The following is a 22940-nucleotide window of genomic DNA, read 5'->3' as shown; positions in this document are numbered from 1 at the left end:
ACTACAGACGCTGCGTGGGCCAGAGCATACCCGACTTCGTGGCGGAACTTCAGAGGTTGGCTAGCTTATGTGAGTTCTCCGATGAACTAAGGAGAGAAGTACTGAGAGACTTTTTTATTGAAGGAATAGGCCACGCAGATATATTCCGAAAGCTCATAGAGACCAAGAACTTGACCCTGGAGGCAGCAGCACTGGTTGCACAGACATTCCTGGTAGGAGAAGAAGAGATGAGGTTGATCTACACTGCGGGTATGACAAATAACGAAACATTGGAACAAGGGGTTCACAGCGTGAAACAAGCCGCTACCCCCACACACAGACAAAGGCAGGAGAGCAGGCCCTCAACAGCAGGCAGTGGCGCCAGAAGCCATCAAGGGCCACATGAACGGCCGTTCACACCTCATCAACCCACAATGCGAGCAATCAACTACAGACTGAGAGAAACTCAAGAGAGATCAGCCAGACGCAGCTCATTCTTTGGAAACAATGGAAGCGGTCTGTGCTGGAGATGTGGGGGAAGGCACTCATCAAGGGGGTGTCGATTTCAGCATGATGTTTGCAGAAACTGCGACTATCAGGGCATCTGGCCCGCATGTGCAGAAAAACGGCAGCTCGGCTGGTATACGAATCGGAAGGGTCGGAAAGCGGACCAGAAGACGGTGGGGACATTGATCATGTACAGCGGGTCAACACGATCAATGGCCACTGCTCCTACAACAAGACGCCTCCAATAATGATGAGGGTCCTACTCAACGGGATACCCGTCAACATGGAGCTGGATACGGGAGCGAGTCAATCTCTCATGAGCGCTCAACAATTTGAACAGCTGTGGCCGCACAAAAGAGACAGATCAAAACTCACAAGGGCCGACACCAAACTAAAGACCTATACCAAAGAAATCATCCCAGTCCTCGGCAGCACCATGCTCTCAGTCACACACAAAGGGACAGTGAACCGACTTCCCCTGTAGATTGTCCCCGGAGATCTCCCAGCACTGCTGGGGAGAAGCTGGCTGGCAAGACTAAACTGGAAATGGGATGATGTTCACACCATGTCATCAGAGGAACGGATCTCCTGCTCAACAGTTCTAAGTCGATTTGAACATCTCTTTCAGCCAGTTGTGGGCACCTTCAAAGGGGCTAAAGTCAAAATCTACATCACACAGGATGCTAGACCAGTCCATCACAAGGCTGGAGCTGTGCCCTATGTGATGAGGGAAAAGATTGAACACGAACTAGACAGGCTTCTGCGGGAAGGCATTATCGCACCCATGAAATTTAGCGACTAGGCAAGTCCCATCGTCCCAGTCATGAAGCCTGATGGATACGTACGAATCTGTGGGGACTACAAATCTACCATAAATAGAGTCTCCCTACAGGACCAGTACCCGCTGCCCAGAGCGGAGGACCTATTTGCCACATTGGCTGGAGGAAAACGTTTCTCAAAACTCGATCTCACATCTGTGTATATGACGCAAGAATTGACCGATGAGTCCAAGCTATTCACCACCATCAACAAACATTGAGGCCTTTTCATGTACAATCGATACCCATTCGGCATCAGGTCGGCAGCTGCTATATTCCAGCGCAACATGGAGAATCTGCTCAAGTCCATCCCGGGGACGGTTGTATTTCAAGACGACATACTTATCACGGACAGGGACACCGACTCCCATCTCCGCAATTTGGAGGAAGTACTAAAGCGGTTAGATCGGGTAGGTCTAAGAGTTAAGAAATCCAAGTGCCTGTTTCTCGCGCAAGAGGTTGAATTTTTGGGCAGAAGGATTGCCGCTGATGGAATCCGCCCAACAGAGTCCAAAACAGAAGCAAGTCGCCTGACACCCAGGCCCCGGAATGTCTCAGAACTGCGCGCCTTTCTCGGACTACTCAATTACTTTGGGAACTTTATGCAGAACTTAAGCACGCTGCTGGAGCCTCTCCACGTGCTACTCAGAAAGGGGTGCGATTGGTTTTGGGGGGACGCCCAAGAACGCGCCTTCAATAAGGCACGCAACCTTCTGTGTTCCAACAGTGTTTTGGCTTTCTTTGATGCAGGTAAAAAGCTAGTTCTTACATGTGATGCGTCAGCGTACGGGGTCGGGTACGTTTTACAACATGTCAATAGTGCAGGTAAATTACAACCCATAGCTTATGCCTCCAGGTCACTTTCGCGGGTGGAGCGCGGGTACAGAATGGTGGAGAAGGAGGCACTCGCGTGCGTCTATGGTGTCAAAAAGATGCACCAATACCTTTTCGGGGCCAAGTTCGCGTTAGAAACCGACCACAAGCCCCTCACATCCCTACTATCCGAAAGCAAGGCAATAAACGGCAACGCCTCGGCGCGCATTCAACGGTGGGCACTCATGCTGGCGTCTTACGATTACACAATAAGGCACAGACCAGGCACAGACAACTGTGCCAACGCGCTTAGCAGACTACCCCTGGTGACCACGGAAGGGTATGACAAACAGGACTGTGAGATAGTCATGGCAATCAATGCCTTTGAGTCCACAGGTTCGCCCATGACGGCTCGCCAAATCAGAGCCTGGACGACCAGCGACCCCACGTTATCCTGAGTAAAAAGATGTGTCCTAACCGGTGACTGGGCAGAGGCTCGTGATGCCTGCCCCGAGGAGATCAAACCTTTCCATAGGCGCATGCATGAGCTGTCACGACAAGCAGACTGCCTGATGTGGGGCAGCCGAGTAGTTATGCCTCTGCGAAGCAGAGAGGCATTTGTCCGGGAGCTACACCGCGAGCACTCGGGGATCGTTCTCATGAAGGCCATAGCCAGATCCCACGTCTGGTGGCCTGGCGTTGACGCGAACTTGGAGCTCTGCGTCTGATGGTGCACCATTTGTGCCCAACTCAGTAATGCCCCCAGCGAGGCCCCCCTAAGCCCCTGGCCCTGGCCTACCAAACCGTGGTCGCGGGTGCACATGGACTATGCGGGCCCATTCATGGGCAAAATGTTCCTCGTAGTTGTAGATGCATTTTCTAAGTGGATCGAATGCACCATTTTAAACTCGAGCACCACCTACACCACTGTGGAGAGCCTTGGAACCATGTTCGCAACGCACGGCATTCCTGACATATTGAGCAGTGATAATGGTCCGTGCTTCACCAGCGCAGAATTCCAAGATTTTATAAGTGACCACGGCACAAATCACATTAAGACGGCACCGTTCAAGCCGGCCTCCAACGGCCAGGTGGAGCGAGCAGTGCAGATCATTAAACAAGGCATGCTCAAAATCCAAGGTCCCACGCTGCAGGGCCCCCTGCCGCGACTGCTGCTGGCATACAGATCTCATCCGCATTCATTGACTGGAGTTCCCCCCGCGCAACTATTGATGAAATGGATCTTAAAGACAAGGCTCTCATTAATCCTCCCAGACATGCATGAAATTGTTGAGGCAAAGCGTCGTAAGCTAACCGAGTACCATGACCGAAATTCGAGGGGGAGGTGGAATGAGATAGGGGACAAAGTGTTTGTGCTAAACTATAGCAGTGGTCCAAAATGGCTTGCAGGGACAGTAACAGGCAAGGAAGGAAACAGGCTACTGGTGGTACAAATGGACAATGGCCAAACCTGCCGGAGGCATGTAGACCAAGTCAAAAGTAGATTTACCAACAACACTGCTGAACCAGAGGCAGACTACAATGTGGAACTCACACCACACCTGGTGGACAGACAGAGGGAACAACCTGAGGAAAGGGCAGTCCCAACAGACAGCCCAGGCGAGACACCAATAATCATACTGAACGAAACAGACAGCCTAGGCGAGATACCAGCAATCACACTGAAAGAAAAACAGGCACCAAGGCAAACAACTGAACCACAACTAAGACGCTCCACGCGATAGCGTAGACCACCTGAGAAACTGAACCTATAAAGACAATAAGACCTTGGGGGAGGGTGATGTAATGTATCTCACACTACTGTACATAACTGTATCTTACCATGCTATACATGACTGTAACTAGAGATGACTTGTAACCACAAGCTTACCTTACCACCAGGGGTGCACTTGCAGGAGACACTGGACACCTGTCCCAGACATGTATATAAGGACAGGTCTCAGGCAAGTGTGGCATTCGAGAGCTGTGTAATAAAGGTGCAGGTCCTGAGTGACCTTGACTTCAGTATGTGCCTCGTGTGAGACTGTACTGCAGGGACAGGACTTTACAATTGTATTGGGGCTTATCTGGGAGACATACGAACGCGCTGTATAAATGATACTACTTCTTCCCTCAAGTCCCTTTATTCTAAAAACAAGTTGGAACCTTTGAGTCAAACAACAAAAGAGGTGGACACTGGCTGGGAGAGCGAGGGAGCTGGATTAATGTCAGCGCAGATACAGTCAGAGGCACAGGTTGTTGGTTAGGAAGGGTTATTGAACCCAACAGAGAGAGCTGGATTAACACAAATAGATAGCAGGCATCCCAGAGTGCTGCAGCAAACTTATCATTTTAAGGAGGAGAAATTGGGAAAATGAGTTTGCGACTGAGCGCAGCGAGCACAGTGCCTCCCGCTAAATTTGACGGTGGTTTGCAGTGGCAGTAACATGTAGCACATCCAGCAATGCTGATGTCATCACCGTGCGCAGCGCTCTAGTAGCGCTCCAGAACAAAAATTGACGCTCGCCCCGTAGTTTTGCACCTGACGTTGACAACGACAACTTCAGCAGTCGGAAAATGTGAGGTCATCCACCTTGGGGAAAAAAAACAAAAAAAGGGAATACTATTTGAATGGGGAGAAATTACAACATGCTACGGTGCAGAGGGACCTGGGGGTCCTTGTGCATGAATCCCAAAAAGTTGGTTTGCAGGTGCAGCAGGTAATCAGGAAGGCGAATGGAATGTTGGCCTTCATTGCGAGAGGGATGGAGTACAAAAGCAGGGAGGTCCTTCTGCAACTGTATAGGGTATTGGTGAGGCCGCACCTGGAGTACAGCGTGCAATTTTGGTCACCTTACTTAAGGAAGGATATACTAGCTTTGGAGGGGGTACAGAGACGATTCACTAGGCTGATTCCGGAGATGAGGGGGTGACCTTATGATGATAGATTGAGTAGACTGGGTCTTTACTCGTTGGAGTTCAGAAGGATGAGGGATGATTTTATAGAAACATTTCAAATAATGAAAGGGATAGACAAGATAGAGGCAGAGAGGTTGTTTCCACTGGTCGTGGAGACTAGAACTAGGGGGCACAGCCTCAAAATACGGGGGAGCCAATTTAAAACTGAGTTGAGAAGGAATTTCTTCTCCCAGAGGGTTGTGAATCTATGGAATTCTCTGCCCAAGGAAGCAGTTGAGGCTAGCTCATTGAATATATTCAAGTCACAGATAGATAGATTTTTAACCAATAAGGGAATTAAGTGTTATGGGGAGCGGGCGGGTAAGTGGAGCTGAGTCCACGGCCAGATCAGCCATGATCTTGTTGAATGGCGGAGCAGGCTCGAGGGGCTAGATGGCCTACTCCTGTTCCTAATTCTTATGTTCTTAAGTTCTTATGTTTCAGTCGGATGTCAGCTGGAGGAGCACTATTTAAAGGCACCAGCATCCGGTTTACCTTTAGCCGGCCAATAATGTTTCCTTCTTAGTTTCACATAGGCAGACAGGCATTTTGACTGATTATAGCGGTCTGCAGTTGAATGAGTGTTCTGGCTGATAAATATTTGTGACTTTCATTGAGGGCAGATTTGAAAGTCCGACGTTTATATAGTTTCATGGCACTGAACCTCGCCCTCCAGTGTCACTGTCGGAGGCAGCTGAGGCACAGAGAAAGATTGCAAGATGTCGTCAGAGGGAGGAGGCCCAACAGGGCTCTCAACAGGAGGCCTTACCCTCCCAAGGTATTCCGGCAGCAGCTCCCCTACATCAATTTCACTGAGGACTAATGTGTTCGGAAGCTGCGCTTCAGCAAGGATGTAGTCACAGAGCTCTGCCACCTCCTGCAACCAGACCTCAAACCTCCGACAAGGGTGAGGACAGCTTTCTCTGTGGCTGAGGTTGATTCCGGAGATGAGGGGGTTGACTTATGAGGAAAGGTTGAGTAGGTTGGGCCTCTACTCATTGGAATTCAGAAGAATGAGAGGTGATCTTATAGAAACGTATAAGATTATGAGGGGGCTTTACAGGGTGGATGCAGAGAGGATATTTCCACTGGTGGGGGAGACTAGAACTAGAGGGCATGATCTTTGAATAAGGGGCCGCCCATTTAGAACTGAGATGAGGAGAAATGTATTTTCTCAGAGGTTGTGAATCAATGGAATTCGCTGCTTCAGAGAGCTGTGGAAGCTGGGACTTTAAATAAATTTAAGACAGATATAGACAGTTTCTTAAACGATAAGGGGATAAGGGGTTATGGGGAGTGGGCGGGGAAGTGAAGCTGAATCCATGATCAGATCAGCCACAATCTTATTGAATGGCGGAGCAGGCTCGAGGGCCCGTATGGCCAACTCCTGCTCCTATTTCTTATGTTCATATTTCTTATGTTCTTATGCAGTCAAGGTCACCATTGTGCTCAATTTCTACACCAGTGGATCCTGCCAGTGTGCAACAGGAGACATCTCCAATATCTCCCAGTTTGCCGCCCATTGCTGCATCCGTGAGGTCACAGATGCGCTCTACAGAAGGAGAAGGGACTACATTTCCTTCCCCATGACCACAGAGAAGCAGCTAGAGCATGCATGTGGCTTTGCCAGGATATCAGGCTTCCTCCATGGTGCAGGGCGCCATTGACTGCACCAAATGTCGCTTTACGGGCACCACATAACAATTCTGAGGTATTCCATAACCGCAAAGGCTACCACTTACTTAATGTGCAGTTGGTGTGCGGCCATACACAGTGAATCCTCACCATCAATGTCCTCTTTCCTGGCAGCAGCCATGATGCATTCATCCTGCGCCAGACTGGTATGCCAGCTCTTTTCCAGCCATCACATCAAGATCAAGGCTGACTGGTTAGAGACAAGGGCTATCCGCTCTCCACCTGGTTCACGACTCCCCTCTGCAACTCCAACACTCCTGCCCAGCACTCATACAATGAGAGCCATGCTGCCACCAGGAACATCACTGAGCAGACCATCAGACTGCTCAAGCAATGGTTCCGCTACCTTGACCGCTCGGGAGGAGCCCTTCAGGACTCGGCTAAGCAGGTGTCCCTATTCGTCGTCATCTGCTGCATGCTGCACAACTGGACCATCATAAGAGCGCAGCCATTGCCATCATGCATGACTCCACCACTTCAGGAGGATGGAAAGAGGACGAGGAGGAGAATGAGGAGGAGGAGGAGGAACAGGAGTAGCAACAGCAGCGACGGAAGAGGCAAGCACTCACTCAGCCTTCTACAAGGACGGTCCGCAACTGCCTCATCAGACTTCGGTTCCAATAAATTCCAGGCCACTTCCTGATTGCTCTGCACGTCCTTATCATTACATAAATTTCTCATTCCATATCACAGCCCCAAAACTGAAATGAGAGACAACACCAAATATGCAACATTCCAATAAAAATTTTATCCAAAAACATTAACCTCATATATAAACAACAATTACATTTACTATTTAACTGTGCAAAACCTTGTATCCCCACTTAACACTAATCTTTACTTATTTTACTGCTCCTACTTAGTGTCTCCCCAATGGCTGCAGCACGGCTGGTGGAAGGCTGCTGAGTGTCGGGGCCAGTGACTACAAATGGCCTTGCATGACCAGCTCGGGGCCGATTGTGTAGTGCTAGTCTCTGAGGTGGTGCCTGAGGGTGAGAGATGCAGTGACGTGGTGCTTGGGTCCTCCTCCTCTTCTCCTCCATCACTCTCATTGGGGGGGGATCAGGGACAGGTTGGTCATCTGCTGGCTGATTATCTGAAAGCATAAATGGCACAAGACTTGTGTGAAGGTGAGGGCAGGGGGGACAGGAATGGAGCGAGGAAGGCAGACAGTATCAGGAGCTGGAAAGTGATAAAGCCTTCTGGTGTGAGGGGGAAGTGGGATGGGAAAAGGAGAGGGGATCAAGATACCATTGTTGCCCCAATGGGGTTGACGTTGCCAACAGTCATGGCGCCCAATACATGCTGCCCAATGAATTGCAGCACTTGATCCTCCAGGTCTGAGAGCTGCTGCTGCTGAGGTTCACCCCTGACTGTCCTCTGCTGCTCCCTCCTATTGTGGGCCATCTTGGCCTGCAAAATAAAGGAATGTGTGTGAGTCAGAGTCCAGCTTTGTGTCTGGGAGATATGCCTGCCACCTTTGAATAGTTGTGAATGTAGGCAAGGCATGAGATGAGGATGTGAGTTTGAGTAGTTTCAGATGTTTGGTGGGTGAGCGGTGGGGAGTGGTGCTTTGAACAGTGACCTGTTGAAGCATGTATGTACCTTGACCACCCGACTGTGGTCGTTGAATTTTTTATGAGACTGCATCAGGCTGCGTTCCACGACACTAGTGGTCGAGACCTCCTCTGCCATTTCATTCCTCATTGCCCTGAAGACCTGGTGCAATGGCCTCCTTCCACTTGCCGGGAACAGTGCTTCCCTCCTTTGTTCCACTGCTACCGCCAATGCCTCCAATGCAACGCTAGTGAAATGACGAGCTCTCTCCCTTGGATTTGAATTGGGAGGAGCCATAGCCATGAGGTGTTTCACTTGCACTCAGGTGGACTTCAGTTCACGGAATGATGAAAATGAGCAGCTGCACATTGATTCCACCTCCCCTTTAAAAGCTGGAATGAGCCAGTGTGAAGGATGATTGCTGAATGCAAGTCACCTGAAATTCAGTAACGCTCTGGTGGTAGTGCCCCAGTAGCACCCCACTGAGGTCATTAGCGCTTGATTTACCGGACCCTTCCTTCCTTGGGTGCTAAAACCCAATTTAGAAGAACTTCAGAATCCTTTGCGCCTGGTGTTAATTTAACAAAATTAAAATGTTAATGTCCCAAATGGAGCACTACCAAATTTCTCTCCCTAAAGCTTTATGTTAAGTTAGCAACAGCTGCAGGGAAGTTACTGAGGTCGCTGGAAGCTGGATTAACGCCAGCGGAAATACAATCAGTAACATAGGGTACTACAGGGATCATGTCATGTGAACTGCCTTTCAGTTCACAGCCATCCCGTGTCCTGGCGAGTTCCTTCAGAGTACCCTTGGAACTGGCTGTTTCATCAAAAGGAAATTAATTAATCACCGTGACATTTAAGATAACCTGTTCACAATTTTTTGTAATATTTCTGTTTGAAGATGCATTGCTTTTTGTAACAGATGAAGCATAACCTTCAAAGAAAAGTTACCAAATGTAGGATAGATAAGGACGAACCAATGGATGTGGTGTATTTGGATTTTCAGAAGGCATTCCATAAGGTGCCACACAAGAGGTTATTAAACAAAATTAGGGCTCATGGGATTGGGGGTAATATACTAGCATGGATTGTGGATTGGTTAACGGACAGAAAACAGAGAGTAGGAATAAATGGGTCATTTTCGGGTTGGCAGGCTGTAACTAGTGGGGTGCCGCAAGGATTAGTGCTTGGGCCTCAGCTATTCACAATCTATATCAATGATTTGGATGAGGGGACCAAATGTAATATATCCAAGTTTGCTGATGATACAAAGCTAGGTGGAAATGTAAGTTGTGAGGAGGATGCAAAGAGGCTGCAAGGGGATATAGACAGGCTAAGTGAGTGGGCAAGAACATGGCAAATGGAATACAATGTAGAGAAATGTGAAGTTATCCACTTTGGTAGGAAAAATAGAAAAGAAAATTATTTTTTAAACGATGAGAGATTGGGAAATGTTGGTGTTCAGAGGGACCTGGGTGTCCTTGTACACGAATCATTGAAAGTTAACATGCAGGTACAGCAAGCAATTAAGAAAGCAAATTTTATGTTGGCCTTTATTACAATAGGATTTGAGTATAAGAGTGAAGACATCCTACTGCAATTATATAGGGCCCTGGTGAGACCATACCTGGACTATTGTGTACAGTTTTGGTCTCCTTACCTTAAGGAAGGATATACTTGCCATAGAGGGAATGCAACAAAGGTTCACCAGATTGATTCCTGGGATGGTGGGATTGTCCAATGAGGAGAGATTGAGTAGACTGGGACTATATTCTCTAGAGTTTAGAAGAATGAAAGGTGATCTCATTGAAATATACAAAATTCTTACAGGGCCTGACAGGGTAGATGCAGGGAGGATTTTTCCTCCGGCTGGGGTGTCTAGAACCAGGGGTCACAGTCTCAGAATAAGGGGTCGGCCATTTAGGACTGAGATGAGGAGAAACTTCTTCAATCAGAGGGTGGTAAATCTTTGGAATTCTCTGCCCAGAGGGTTGTGGAGGCTCAGTCTTTGAGTATATTCAAGATAGAGATCGATAGATTTTTGGATAGTAAGGGAATCAAGGGATATGGGGATAGTGCAGGAAAGTGGAATTGAGGTAGATCAGCCATGATCTTATTTAACGGCTCGAGGGGCCGAATGGCCTACGACTACTCCATTATGCTTCTGTTCTTATGTTCTCATGTGGACCCCAAGCTCTTTAGTCAGATCCTGATATTTGCTGTTCCTGCAGGAGATGTTCCTGCTTCACTCTCCTAATGGTGGTGTGTTTATGTTTGGAAGTGTCTTGGAGATAATTGGACCTTAATAGGACTGGGTTTGAATAGGAATATATCATCTATCCCAAGATGGCCTATACAATGAGATAACGTGGAGCCCCAGAAAAGACTCAGTTCCCTTCAGCCCAGTGGCTTGTGTGTAATATATCAAATTGTTCCATTGCAGCTGCAGAATCCTGACTGGGCCCCGGATTTTGGTACGGCAACATTTGTTCCACACTGGGGGGCCACGGTAACCGGAGCACGGAATTTCCTCATCGCATACAATGTTAACCTGTTGAGCACAAAGGAGCAAGCTCACCGCATCGCCCTCAACATCCGAGAGCAGGGTCGAGGGAAGGACCAGGTTAGTATTGTTCAAAGTAAACTCACTGGCGGTATGAGCACACCCTTTACAACAAATCCATTTGGTATAGGTTTCCTCAACGCCATCTCCAAACATATCGGGAAAGATCCACCTTGTCTGAACGAGCCCCAGTAGATACTGAACTGCAGAAGGGGCCACATAACAAGTCTGCCCTTCAACATATCCGTAGCTACTGACATGATCCATTTTAACCCAACTTGCAGGGCAGGAAACTGATGTGATTGGCGGAACGTTGGCTTTGCATCCCGCCCGATTTTACTCTCCATTGACTTGAAAGGCGAGGAATATCAGACGGGATGTAGAAACCCAGGGGTTGAAATTGCACTGTTTTAAAACGCCTGTTAGCGCCTCTGGGGGAGGGTTGGGGGGGGGGGGGGGGGGGCGGGAGATCTACCGGCTCCTGCGAAATTGTGAGGGAGTTAATGGAGGCGCTGTCGTGGTAGCATCCCGCGCCAACCTCTTTGCACCCCGCGGCGGATATTGCCATGCACCCCACGAGGCTTCTGCGAATGATGTCAATGCCAGCCTCGTGAGCCGTGAACCAGGCCGATATCTGCTCGCAGGGCGGACGTTAAAGGGGAGGCCGGGAGCGCCCCGCGCTTGTTTGGCCAACTCACCGGTCGGCCCATTCTTTACTTCTCTGACTTGGACAGGCTGCCATCGTGCAGCCCATCGTGCACTCCGTTTTGGGTGTCAGGCTGTGGGCTCGGCAAAACCCCACCCTTGTGGCCCAGTGGAGGCCATCGGCGATCGTGCAGAGTGCGTGGAGGGTCACCCCTTTAAGCGAAGGGAAGGGGCGTTGAACTGTGTCAGCGCTACATGAAGCATCCATATAGCGCTGCCAATCACATCCCAATATCGCCCCGGTATGCGTCCACTTCCTCTGAGGGGTGGTAACTGCAATTTTGTGGCCGGGGCAGGACTTCCACACCAGGCGCAGAAAGTCCTGCCCCAAGCCAGTTATCTCCCCCAATCAGGACGCTGGGAAATTTCTCCCCCAAAGTGTTTCACCTGAACCCATTGGTTTCCCGCCCCAAAAGTAGGTTTTAAATTGCACTCCGTGATTCAGTTTGAAACATAGAAACATAGAAACATAGAAAATAGGTGCAGGAGTAGGCCATTCGGCCCTTCGAACCTGCACCACCATTCAATAAGATCATGGCTGATCATTCCCTCAGTATCCCTTTCCTGCTTTCTCTCCATACCTCTTGATCCCTTTAGCCGTAAGGGCCATATCTAACTCCCTCTTGAATATATCTAACGAACTGGCATCAACAACTCTCTGCGGTGAGAATTCCACAGGTTAACAACTCTCTGAGTGAAGAAGTTTCTCCTAATCTCGGTCTTAAATGGCTTATCCCTTATCCTTAGACTGTGACCCCTGGTTCTGGACTTCCCCAACATCGGGAACATTCTTCCTACATCTAAACTGTCCAGTCCCGTCAGAATTTTATATGTTTCTATGAGATCCCCTTTCATTCTTCTAAACTCCAGTGACTACAGGCCCAGTCGATCCAGTCTCTCCTCATATGTCAGTCCTGCCATCCCGGGAATCAGTCTGGTGAAACTTCGCTGCACTCCCTCAATAGCAAGAACGTCCTTCCCTATATTAGGAGACCAAAACTGAACACAATATTCCAGGTGAGGCCTCACCAAGACCCTGGACAACTGCAGTAAGACCTCCCTGTTCCTATACTCAAATCCCCTAGCTATGAAGGCCAACTTGCCATTTGCCTTCTTCACCGCTTGCTGTACCTGCATGCCAACTTGCAATGACTGATGTACCATGACACCCAGGTCTCGTTGCACCTCCCCTTTTCCTAATCTGCCGCCATTCAGATAATATTCTGCCGTCATGTTTTTGTTATAATCTACCAAAATTCTCTGGACTCTGGGGAGGTACCATCGGATTGGAAAGCAGCTAATGTAACGCCTCTGTTTAAAAAAGGGGGCAAACAAAAGGCAGGTAACTAAAGGCCAGTTAGTTTAACATCTGTAGTGGGGAAAATGTTTGAAGCTATCATTAAGGAAGAAATAGCGGGACATCTAGATAGGAATAGTGCAATCAAGCAGACGCAACATGGATTCATGAAGGGGAAATCATGTTTAACTAATTTACTGGAATTCTTTGAGGATATAATGAGCATGGTGGATAGAGGTGTACCGATGGATGTGGTGTGTTTGGATTTCTAAAAGGCATTCGATAAGGTGCCACACAAAAGGTCACTGCAGAAGATAAAGGTACGCGGAGTCAGAGGAAATGTATTAGCATGGATAGAGAATTGGCTAACTAACAGAAAGCAGCGAGTTGGGATAAATGGGTCCTTTTCGGGTTGGAAATCGGTGGTTAGTGGTGTGCCACAGGGATCGGTGCTGGGACCACAACTGTTTACAATATACATAGATGACCTGGAAGAGGGGACAGAGTGTAGTGTCACAAAATTTGCAGATGACACAAAGATTAGTGGAAAAGCGGGTTGTGTAGAGGACACAGAGAGGCTGCAAAGAGATTTAAATAGGTTAAGCGAATGGTCTAAGGTTTGGCAGATGGAATACAATGTCGGAAAATGTGAGGTCATCCAACTTGGAAAAAAAAACAGTAAAAGAGAATATTATTTGAATGGGGAGAAATTACAACATGCTGCGGTGCAGAGGGACCTGGGGGTCCTTGTGCATGAATCCCAAAAAGTTAGTTTGCAGGTGCAGCAGGAAATCAGGAAGGCGAATGAAATGTTGGTCTTCATTGCGAGAGGGATGGAGTAAAAAAGCAGGGAGGTCCTGCTGCAACTGTACAGGGTATTGGTGAGGCCGCACCTGGAGTACTGCGTGCAGTTTTGGTCAACTTACTTAAGGAAGGATATACTAGCTTTGGAGGGGATACAGAGACGATTCACTAGGCTGATTCCGGAGATGAGGGGGTTACCTTATGATGATAGATTGAGTAGACTGGGTCTTTACTTGTTGGAGTTCAGAAGAATGAGGGGTGATCTTATAGAAACATTTAAAATAATGAAAGGGATAGACAAGATAGAGGCAGAGAGGTTGTTTCCACTGGTCGGGGAGACTAGAACTAGGGGGCACAGCCTCAAAATACGGGGGAGCCAATTTAAAACTGAGTTGAGAAGGAATTTCTTCTCCCAGAGGGTTGTGAATCTGTGGAATTCTCTGCCCAAGGAAGCAGTTGAGGCTAGCTCATTGAATGTATTCAAATCACAGATCGATAGATTTTTAACCAATAAGGGAATTAAGGGTTATGGGGAGCGGGCAGGTAAGTGGAGCTAGATGGCCTACTCCTGTTCCTAATTCTTATGTTCTTATTTTCTTATGTTCACCAAAGAGGATAACCTCACATTTATCCACATTATACTGCATCTGCCATGCATTTGCCCACTCACCTAACCTGTCCAAGTCACCCTGCAGCCTCTTCGCATCCTCTTCACAGCTCACACCGCCACTCAGTTTAGTTTCATCTGCAAACTTGGAGATATTACACTCAATTCCTTCATCTAAATCATTGATGTATATTGTAAATAGCTGGGGTCCCAGCACTGAGCCCTGCGACACCCCACTAGTCACTGCCTGCCATTCTGAGAAGGACCCGTTTTTCCCTACTTTCTGCTTCCTGTCTGCCGACCAGTTGTCTATCCACGTCAATGCATTACCCCCAAAACCATGTGCTTTAATTTTGCACACCAATCTCTTGTGTGGGACCTTGTCAAAGGCCTTTTGAAAGTCCAAATACACCACATCAACTGGTTCTCCCTTGTCCGCTCTACCAGTTACATCCTCAAAAAATTCTAGAAGATTTGTCAAACACGATTTCCCTTTCATAAATCTATGCTGACTTAGACCGATCCTGTCACTGCTTTCCAAATGCGTTGCTATTTCATCTTTAATAATTGATTCCAACATTTTCCCCACTACTGATGTCAGGCTAACCGGTCTATAATTTCCCGTTTTCTCTCTCCCTCCTTTTTTAAAAAGTGGTGTTACATTAGCTACCCTCCAGTCCATAGGAACTGATCCAGAGTCGATAAATTGTGGAAAAATGATCACCTATGGGCCACTTCTAGGGCCACTTCCTTAAGTACTCTGGGATGCAGACTATAAGGCCCGGGGGATTTATCGGCCTTCAATCCCATCAATTACCCTAACACAATTTCCTGACTAATAAGCAATTCCTTCAGTTCCTCCTTTTCCCTAGACCCTTGGTCCCCTAATATTTCCGGAAAGTTATATGTGTCTTCCTTCGTGAAGACAGAACCAAAGTATTTGTTCAATTGGTCTGCCATTTCTTTGTTCCCCATTATAAATTCACCTGATTCTGACTGCAAGGGACCTACGTTTGTCTTCACTAATCTTTTTCTCTTCACATATCTATAGAAGCTTTTGCAGACAGTTTTTATGTTCCCAGCAAGCTTCCTCTCATACTCTATTTTCCCTCTCCTAATTAAACCCTTTGTCCTCCTCTGCTGAATTCTAAATTTCTCCCAGTCCTCAGGTTTGCTGCTTTTTCTGGCTAATTTATATGCCTCTTCCTTGGATTTAACACTATCCCTTGTTAGCCACGGTTGAGCCACCTTCCCCATTTTATTTTTACTCCAGACAGGGATGTACAATTGCTGAAGTTCATCCATGTGATCTTTAAATTTTTGCCATCACCTATCCACTGTCAACCCTTTAAGTATCATCCGCCAGTCTATTCTAGCCAATTCACGTCTCATACCATCGAAATTACCTTTCCTTAAGTTCAGGACCCTAGTCTCTGAATTAACTGTGTCACTCACCATCTTAATAAGGAATGCTACATATTATGGTCACTCTTCCCCAAGGGGCCTCGCACAACAAGATTCTTAATTAGACCTTTCTCGTAACACATCACCCAGTCTAGGATGGCCAGTCCTCTAGTTGGTTCCTCGACGTATTGGTCTAGAAAACCATCCCTAATACACTCCAGGAAATCCTCCTTCACCGTATTGCTGCCAGTTTGGTTAGCCCAATCTATATGTAGATTCAAGTCGCCCATGTTAACTGCTGTACCTTTATTGCACGCATCCCTAATTTCTTGAACTGACAATCTCGAGAGTTTTTCTAATGTCTTAACTGTCTCGCCCAAGAAGAAATACAATGTTACAAAACATTTCAACGTTATACTAAAATCTGGCATAATTTGGATAATGTGAGTTTTGGAATTCAAGGACTGCTTTATAACTATCAGATACCCAGTTACACTGCTCTATAATCCCAGCTACCCAGTTACACTGCTCTATCATCCCAGATACCCAGTTACACTGATCTATAACCCCAAATACCAGTTACCCTGCTCTATAACCCCAAATACCAGTTACACTGCTCTATAACCCCAGATACCCAGCTACACTGCTCTATAATCCCAAATACCCAGTTACACTGCTCTATAACCCCAGATACCCAGTTACACTGCTCTATAACCCCAGATACCCAGTTACACTACCCTATAACCCCAGATACCCAGTTACACTGCTCTATAACCCCAGATACCCAGTTACCCTGCTCTATAACCCCAGAGACCCAGTTACACTGCTCTATAACCCCAGATACCCAGTTACCCTGCTCTATAACCCCAGATACCCAGTTACACTGCTCTATAACTACTTCATGTAGCCTGGACGACTAGATGTGCAGGAAGTGTCGCCAACTACAGCAAATTGAGCTCCAGGTTTCGTAGCTTGGGTGGCAGCTGGAGTCACTGCAGTGCATCCGCGAGGCTGAAAACTTCGTGGATAGCACGTTTCTAGAGGTGGCCACCCCGCAGCTTAAAAGTGTGCAGGCAGAGAGGGTTAGGTGACCACCAGGCAAAAGAGGAGGACCAGGAGTCCTCTGAGTGCAACTCACTCTCCCTTAGCAGAGGGGTCATCAGATTTAAAGTAATTGGTAGAAGGTTTAGAGGGGATTTGAGGGGAAATGTTTTCACCCAGAGGGTGATGGGGGGGGGTCTGGAACTCACTGCTTGAAAGGGTGGTAGAGGCAGGAACCCTCACCACATTTAAAAAGTACTTTGATGTGAACTTGAAGTGTCATAACCTACAGGGCTACGGACCAAGAGCTGGAAAGTGGGATTAGGCTGGATAGCTCTTTGTCAGCCGGCACGGACATGATGTGCTGAAATGGCCTCCTTCCATACTGTAAATTTCTATTATTCTTTGATTCTATGATAACCATTTACACTACTCTATAGCCCCAGATACCCAGTTACACTGCTCTATAAATGTCATATCATAGAATTATTCAGTTATAGAATGATATAGCATAGAAGAAGGTCATTTGACCTACTGTGCTGGCTATTTGATAGAGCTTTCCATTTAATTCTACTCCCCTGCTCATTGACCATAACCCTGCAAATGTTTCCTCTTCAAGTATTTATCCCATTCTCTTTTGAAAGTTATTATTGAATCTGCTTCCACCACCCTTTCAGGCAGTGCGTTCTGGATCATAATACCACGCTGCGTAATTTTCTTTTCCTCATGCCACCTTTTTTTCCCTCCAATTTTCTTAAATCTCTGTCCTTTGTTTACTGGCCCTTCTGCCACTGGGAACAGTTTCTCACCTCATGATTTTGATTATTAAATCTCCCCTTCACCTTTTTTGCTCTAGTCTCTCAATATAACCTTTCTAGTAAATCTCCTCTGCACCCTCTCCAAGGCCTTGACATTCTTCCTAAAGTGTGGTGCCCAGAATTGGACACATTGCTCAAGTTGAGGCCAAACCAGTCTTTTATAAAGGTTATTTTAACTTCCTTGTTTTTGTACTCTATGCCTCTATTTATGAAGCTCAGAATTCCGTGTGCTTTTTTAACCGCTTTCGCAAACTGCTCTGCCACCTTCAACGATTTGTGCACATGTACCCCCAGGTCTCTCTGTTCATGCACCCCCTTTAAAATTGTACCATTTAGTTTATATTGCCTCTCCTTATTCTTCCTCCCAAAATGTATCACTTCACACTTCTGTGTGTTAAATTTCATCTGCCATGTATCTGCTTATTCCACCAGTCTATGTCATCCTGAAGTATGTTACTATCCTCCTCACTATGTACTACATAGTCTTGGCCACATTGTATGCCCTTGTTTTCAATTTTATATCAACCCTTAGAAACATAGAAACATAGAAAATAGGTGCAGGAGTAGGCCATTCGGCCCTTCTAGCCTGCACCGCCATTCAATGAGTTCATGGCTGAACATTCAACTTCAGTACCCCATTCCTGCTTTCTCGCCATACCCCTTGATCCCCCTAGCAGTAAGGACCTCATCTAACTCCTTTTTGAATATATTTAGTGAATTGGCCTCAACAACTTTCTGTGGTAGAGAATTCCACAGGTTCACCACTCTCTGGGTGAAGAAGTTCCTCTGCATCTCGGTCCTAAATGGCTTACCCCTTATCCTTAGACTGTGACCCCTGGTTCTGGACTTCCCCAACATTGGGAACATTCTTCCTGCATCTAACCTGTCTAACCCCGTCAGAATTTTATATGTTTCTATGAGGTCCCCTCTCATTCTTCTGAACTCCAGTGAATACAAGCCCAGTTGATCCAGTCTTTCTTGATAGGTCAGTCCCGCCACCCCGGGAATCAGTCTGGTGAACCTTCGCTGCACTCCCTCAATAGCAAGAATGTCCTTCCTCAGGTTAGGAGACCAAAACTGTACACAATATTCCAGGTGTGGCCTCACCAATGCCCTGTACAACTGTAGCAACACCTCCCTGCCCCTGTACTCAAATCCCCTTGCTATGAAGGCCAACATGCCATTTGCTTTCTTAACCGCCTGCTGCACCTGCATGCCAACCTTCAATGACTGATGTACCATGACACCCAGGTCTCTTTGCACCTCCCCTTTTCCTAATCTGTCACCATTCAGATAATAGTCTGTCTCTCTGTTTTTACCACCAAAGTGGATAACCTCACATTTATCCACATTATACTTCATCTGCCATGCATTTGCCCACTCACCTAACCTATCCAAGTCGCTCTGCAGCCTCACAGCATCCTCCTCGCAGCTCACACTGCCACCCAACTTAGTGTCATCCGCAAATTTGGAGATACTACATTTAATCCCCTCATCTAAATCATTAATGTACAGTGTAAACAGCTGGGGCCCCAGCACAGAACCTTGCGGTACCCCACTAGTCACTGCCTGCCATTCTGAAAAGTACCCATTTACTCCTATTCTTTGCTTCCTGTCTGACAACCAGTTCTCAATCCATGTCAGTACACTACCCCCAATCCCATGTGCTCTAACTTTGCACATCAATCTCTTGTGTGGGACCTTGTCGAACGCCTTCTGAAAGTCCAAATATACCACATCAACTGGTTCTCCCTTATCCACTCTACTGGAAACATCCTCAAAAAATTCCAGAAGATTTGTCAAGCATGATTTCCCTTTCACAAATCCATGCTGACTTGGACCTATCATGTCACCTCTTTCCAAATGCACTGCTATGACATCCTTAATAATTGATTCCATCATTTTACCCACTACCGATGTCAGGCTGACCGGTCTATAATTCCCTGTTTTCTCTCTCCCTCCTTTTTTAAAAAGTGGGGTTACATTGGCTACCCTCCACTCCATAGGAACTGATCCAGAGTCAATGGAATGTTGGAAAATGACTGTCAACGCATCCACTATTTCCAAGGCCACCTCCTTAAGTACTCTGGGATGCAGTCCATCAGGCCCTGGGGATTTATCGGCCTTCAATCCCATCAATTTCCCCAACACAATTTCCCGGCTAATAAGGATTTCCCTCAGTTCCTCCTCCTTACTAGACCCCCCGACCCCTTTTATAACCGGAAGGTTGTTCGTGTCCTCCTTCGTGAATACCGAACCAAAGTACTTGTTCAATTGGTCCGCCATTTCTTTGTTCCCCGTTATGACTTCCCCTGATTCTGACTGCAGGGGACCTACATTTGTCTTTACTAACCTTTTTCTCTTTACATATCTATAGAAACTTTTGCAATCCGTCTTAATGTTCCCTGCAAGCTTCTTCTCATACTCCATTTTCCCTGCCCTAATCAAACCCTTTGTCCTACTCTGCTGAGATTTCCTTAGTTATCCATGGATTGTTATCCCTTCTCTGACAGTCTTTTCTTCTCATTGGGATATATTTTTGTTGCGATTTATGAAATATCTCCCCGTCATCTGCAAACTTTGAAATTATGCCCAAGTCCAAGGGCTCAATTTTCCCCAAAGCTGTTTTTTGGCATATTTGAAGAGTTACGCCTGTTTTTTGGGTGCCCAAGTATGCCAAAAGAAAATCATCCAAGTTTCCCCGTTTGAATTCTTCAATTTGGCACTGCCTAACCTGTCATTTAGTTTTGGGGAGTGGAGCCTTGATCTGTGCCAAAACGATCGGGTTGCCACGGTAACTAGGGACACAATGTGGGCTGAGGCTGGAAAGTGAAACATACAGCCAGCTCACAGCAACCTGCACAAGCACATTACACATTGCAGCAACTTACCTCCATTAAATTATTAAAGTGTAATGACAAAAGTCTATCTCCCCCTCCTCCCCCCTCCCGATGCCAGTGCTGGTCCCCGCTCCTATCCCAGGCCGAATGGCCTCCCGGATCTCGTTCCCCACACCTATCCCAGGCCAAATGGCCTCCCGGTCTCGGTCCCTGCACCTATCCCTAGCCTAACGGCCTCTTCCCTCTTGGTCCCCGCTCCTAACTATGCCCAAAAGACTTCCCCCCCTCTCACCCACTCTCTCTCACCTCTCTGCTGCTGCTGCCCGGACCCTGGAACTGCTTCTGCTGCACTGATTTACTTACCTGCACTGATTTACTTAACTCACCAGAAGGTTTTTCCACTGAGGCTACATATGCTGTCCTAAGAAGAATTGGAATAAATCGGAGCTGGCCAAACTTGCTTAAATGGCCAGAATTGCCGCGGGTGTCAAGTTACACCCCCTATGACACACAAAAAAAACTAACCTAAAAAAATCGCAACTAACTGAGTTACGCTGGCGCACATTGATTAGGGAAACTTGTAGGCCAAAAAAAGCAGCGCGCCAAAAAATGGTGCAAATCACTGGGGAAAATTGAGCCTTATGTCATTAATATATATCAAAAAGAGCAGTGGTCCTGCAACTGATCCCTGGGGGACATCACTGTATACTTCGATGGGAGAGAATACAAGTTTTGGTTGGGACAAGGGCACCAAAAATTGGAAGTGATTGCGCCAACTGATGGCTACAGAGATTCATTGGTGAATGATGGTCAAAGTCAAGACTATTGGGAGTTTGAAAGTGTCCTGAGGAAGGAGTTATTTCCAGGGGCGATACAGAAGGAGGTGGAGTTGAAAGGGGGTAGGGAATGCAGTGGTGAGAGAAATAAGGAAGTGGTTGCCGATTGTCTTGTTAGTGATTGAGACCCTGGGAGTAGAGGGGCCACTGGTGTTGGTAAGGTTGAGGCTGTGGCCATGACACATTCTGAGCTCAAAGCTCATTTAGGTGAAGGGCTACCTAAAAGCAATTTGTAAAGTAATGTTCTGGAACCATTTTGACACTGTCTCAGTGACTCTTTCTTTGTTTTGTGTAGCCAGGACGTCTGAACAAAGTGCAGGCTATTGGCTGGTACTTAGAAGAGGCCAATATTGCTCAGGTGTCCATTAATCTGCTTGACTTTGAGGTGACTGCGTTGCACACAGTGTTCGAAGAAGTTCGTAAGGATGCTGAGGTAATGTGGAAGAAGCAGCACACATTGAGAATTTGTATAGTTATACAGCTTCTGTTGCTAGACATTGTAGCTAGCATATCTGATGGCATGTCATTGCCATTTATGAAGTCTTAGGCTATATGCGGTAAGTTCCTTTAGAACAGGAAATGCCCTTCATCTTCAAGTAACATTTTTAACTCAAAGTTATGAGATTTATTAAGGTTATTTGCCAATTTGAATACTCTTAATTCATGAACGTAGTTGGAGCTCCATTGTTGCCATGGTAATGTGCTGTTCTCCTCACAGGATCTGGACCTGCCTGTAGTGGGTTCTCAGATTGTAGGCCTCATCCCATTAAAAGCCATGATGGATGCTGCAGAATTTTACATGAAGCAGGAAAACTTGTTTATTCTTGAGGAAGAGCACAAAATCCGATTGGTAGGTATGCTAACTGCAATTGGGGATGATTGATTCCCCTTCCTAGGGGCAGGATTGATTTTATTTTTGAGTTTAGTGTGCGTTAATATGAGGAACTTTTGTGCTGGAGAATCTAATACTTCTATTTCAGACGCCTGGGGGCTGATCTTCCTGCCATTCCCACTCCATGTGCATCAATCCTAGAGGTACATTAGTGCAGTAAATAGAGCAAAAGCTGTTATACCAGGTCACCACTCCTTTGGCACATGGCGCCAGGCGTAGAAAGCTCCCTAGCTTTCAATGGTATGAGAATGACGCAGAGTTGAAGCAACCATATGGTTTTTCGGGGCTCAATCTCGATCTCAATCACTCCCAGGTCATGAAGAGTACACAGGTCCAGAGTAAAGCTCCCTTTACTCTGCACCAACAATGTGCCTGATCTCCAACCTCAGAATAACACCACTAATGCAACATAATGACATTTTACAGCCATCCTGAGATTGCCATTTGGTACTAAATTCAGGACAGTTTGTGTTATGGGCCCATAAGAACCTGAATTGAGACTGCTTCCAAGTGTTGGAATTTTTATAGTATTTTTCTCAACAAAAGGATTTGGGAATGAGTTATGTCAATGTTTGGTGTATTGAAACAAATTTAATTTTCATAGGTTCAAAAAGCTTCTAAGACAGAGGGAGTTTGAGGTACTGACCGGGGACATTAAGCAATTCATTATCTCATCTCAGGTGACCTAACAAAACTATTATAAAACATACAAACATAAGAAATGGGAACAGGAGTAGGCCATACGGCCCCTCGAGCCTGCTCCACTATTCAATAAGATCATGGCTGATCTGATCATGGACTCA

At 46.7% G+C, this 22940-nt stretch overlaps 1 protein-coding gene across 1 annotated transcript in view; it reads left to right on the top strand.

The window, feature by feature from the left end:
* Positions 1-22940, top strand: part of ftcd (formimidoyltransferase cyclodeaminase) — a 154043-nt gene that overhangs the window by 55953 nt on the left and 75150 nt on the right. The window contains exons 4-6 of the mRNA XM_070873887.1: positions 10774-10953; positions 21541-21678; positions 21964-22095. Coding sequence (XP_070729988.1) covers positions 10774-10953; positions 21541-21678; positions 21964-22095 — 450 coding nt within the window. The remainder of the gene's footprint in view (positions 1-10773; positions 10954-21540; positions 21679-21963; positions 22096-22940) is intronic.

This window comes from Pristiophorus japonicus, chromosome 3, assembly GCF_044704955.1.
Source record: "Pristiophorus japonicus isolate sPriJap1 chromosome 3, sPriJap1.hap1, whole genome shotgun sequence".
NCBI classification, from domain to species: Eukaryota; Metazoa; Chordata; class Chondrichthyes; family Pristiophoridae; genus Pristiophorus; species Pristiophorus japonicus.
Note: the sequence above shows the minus strand (reverse complement) of the source record. Positions and strands in the feature narration are given on the sequence as shown.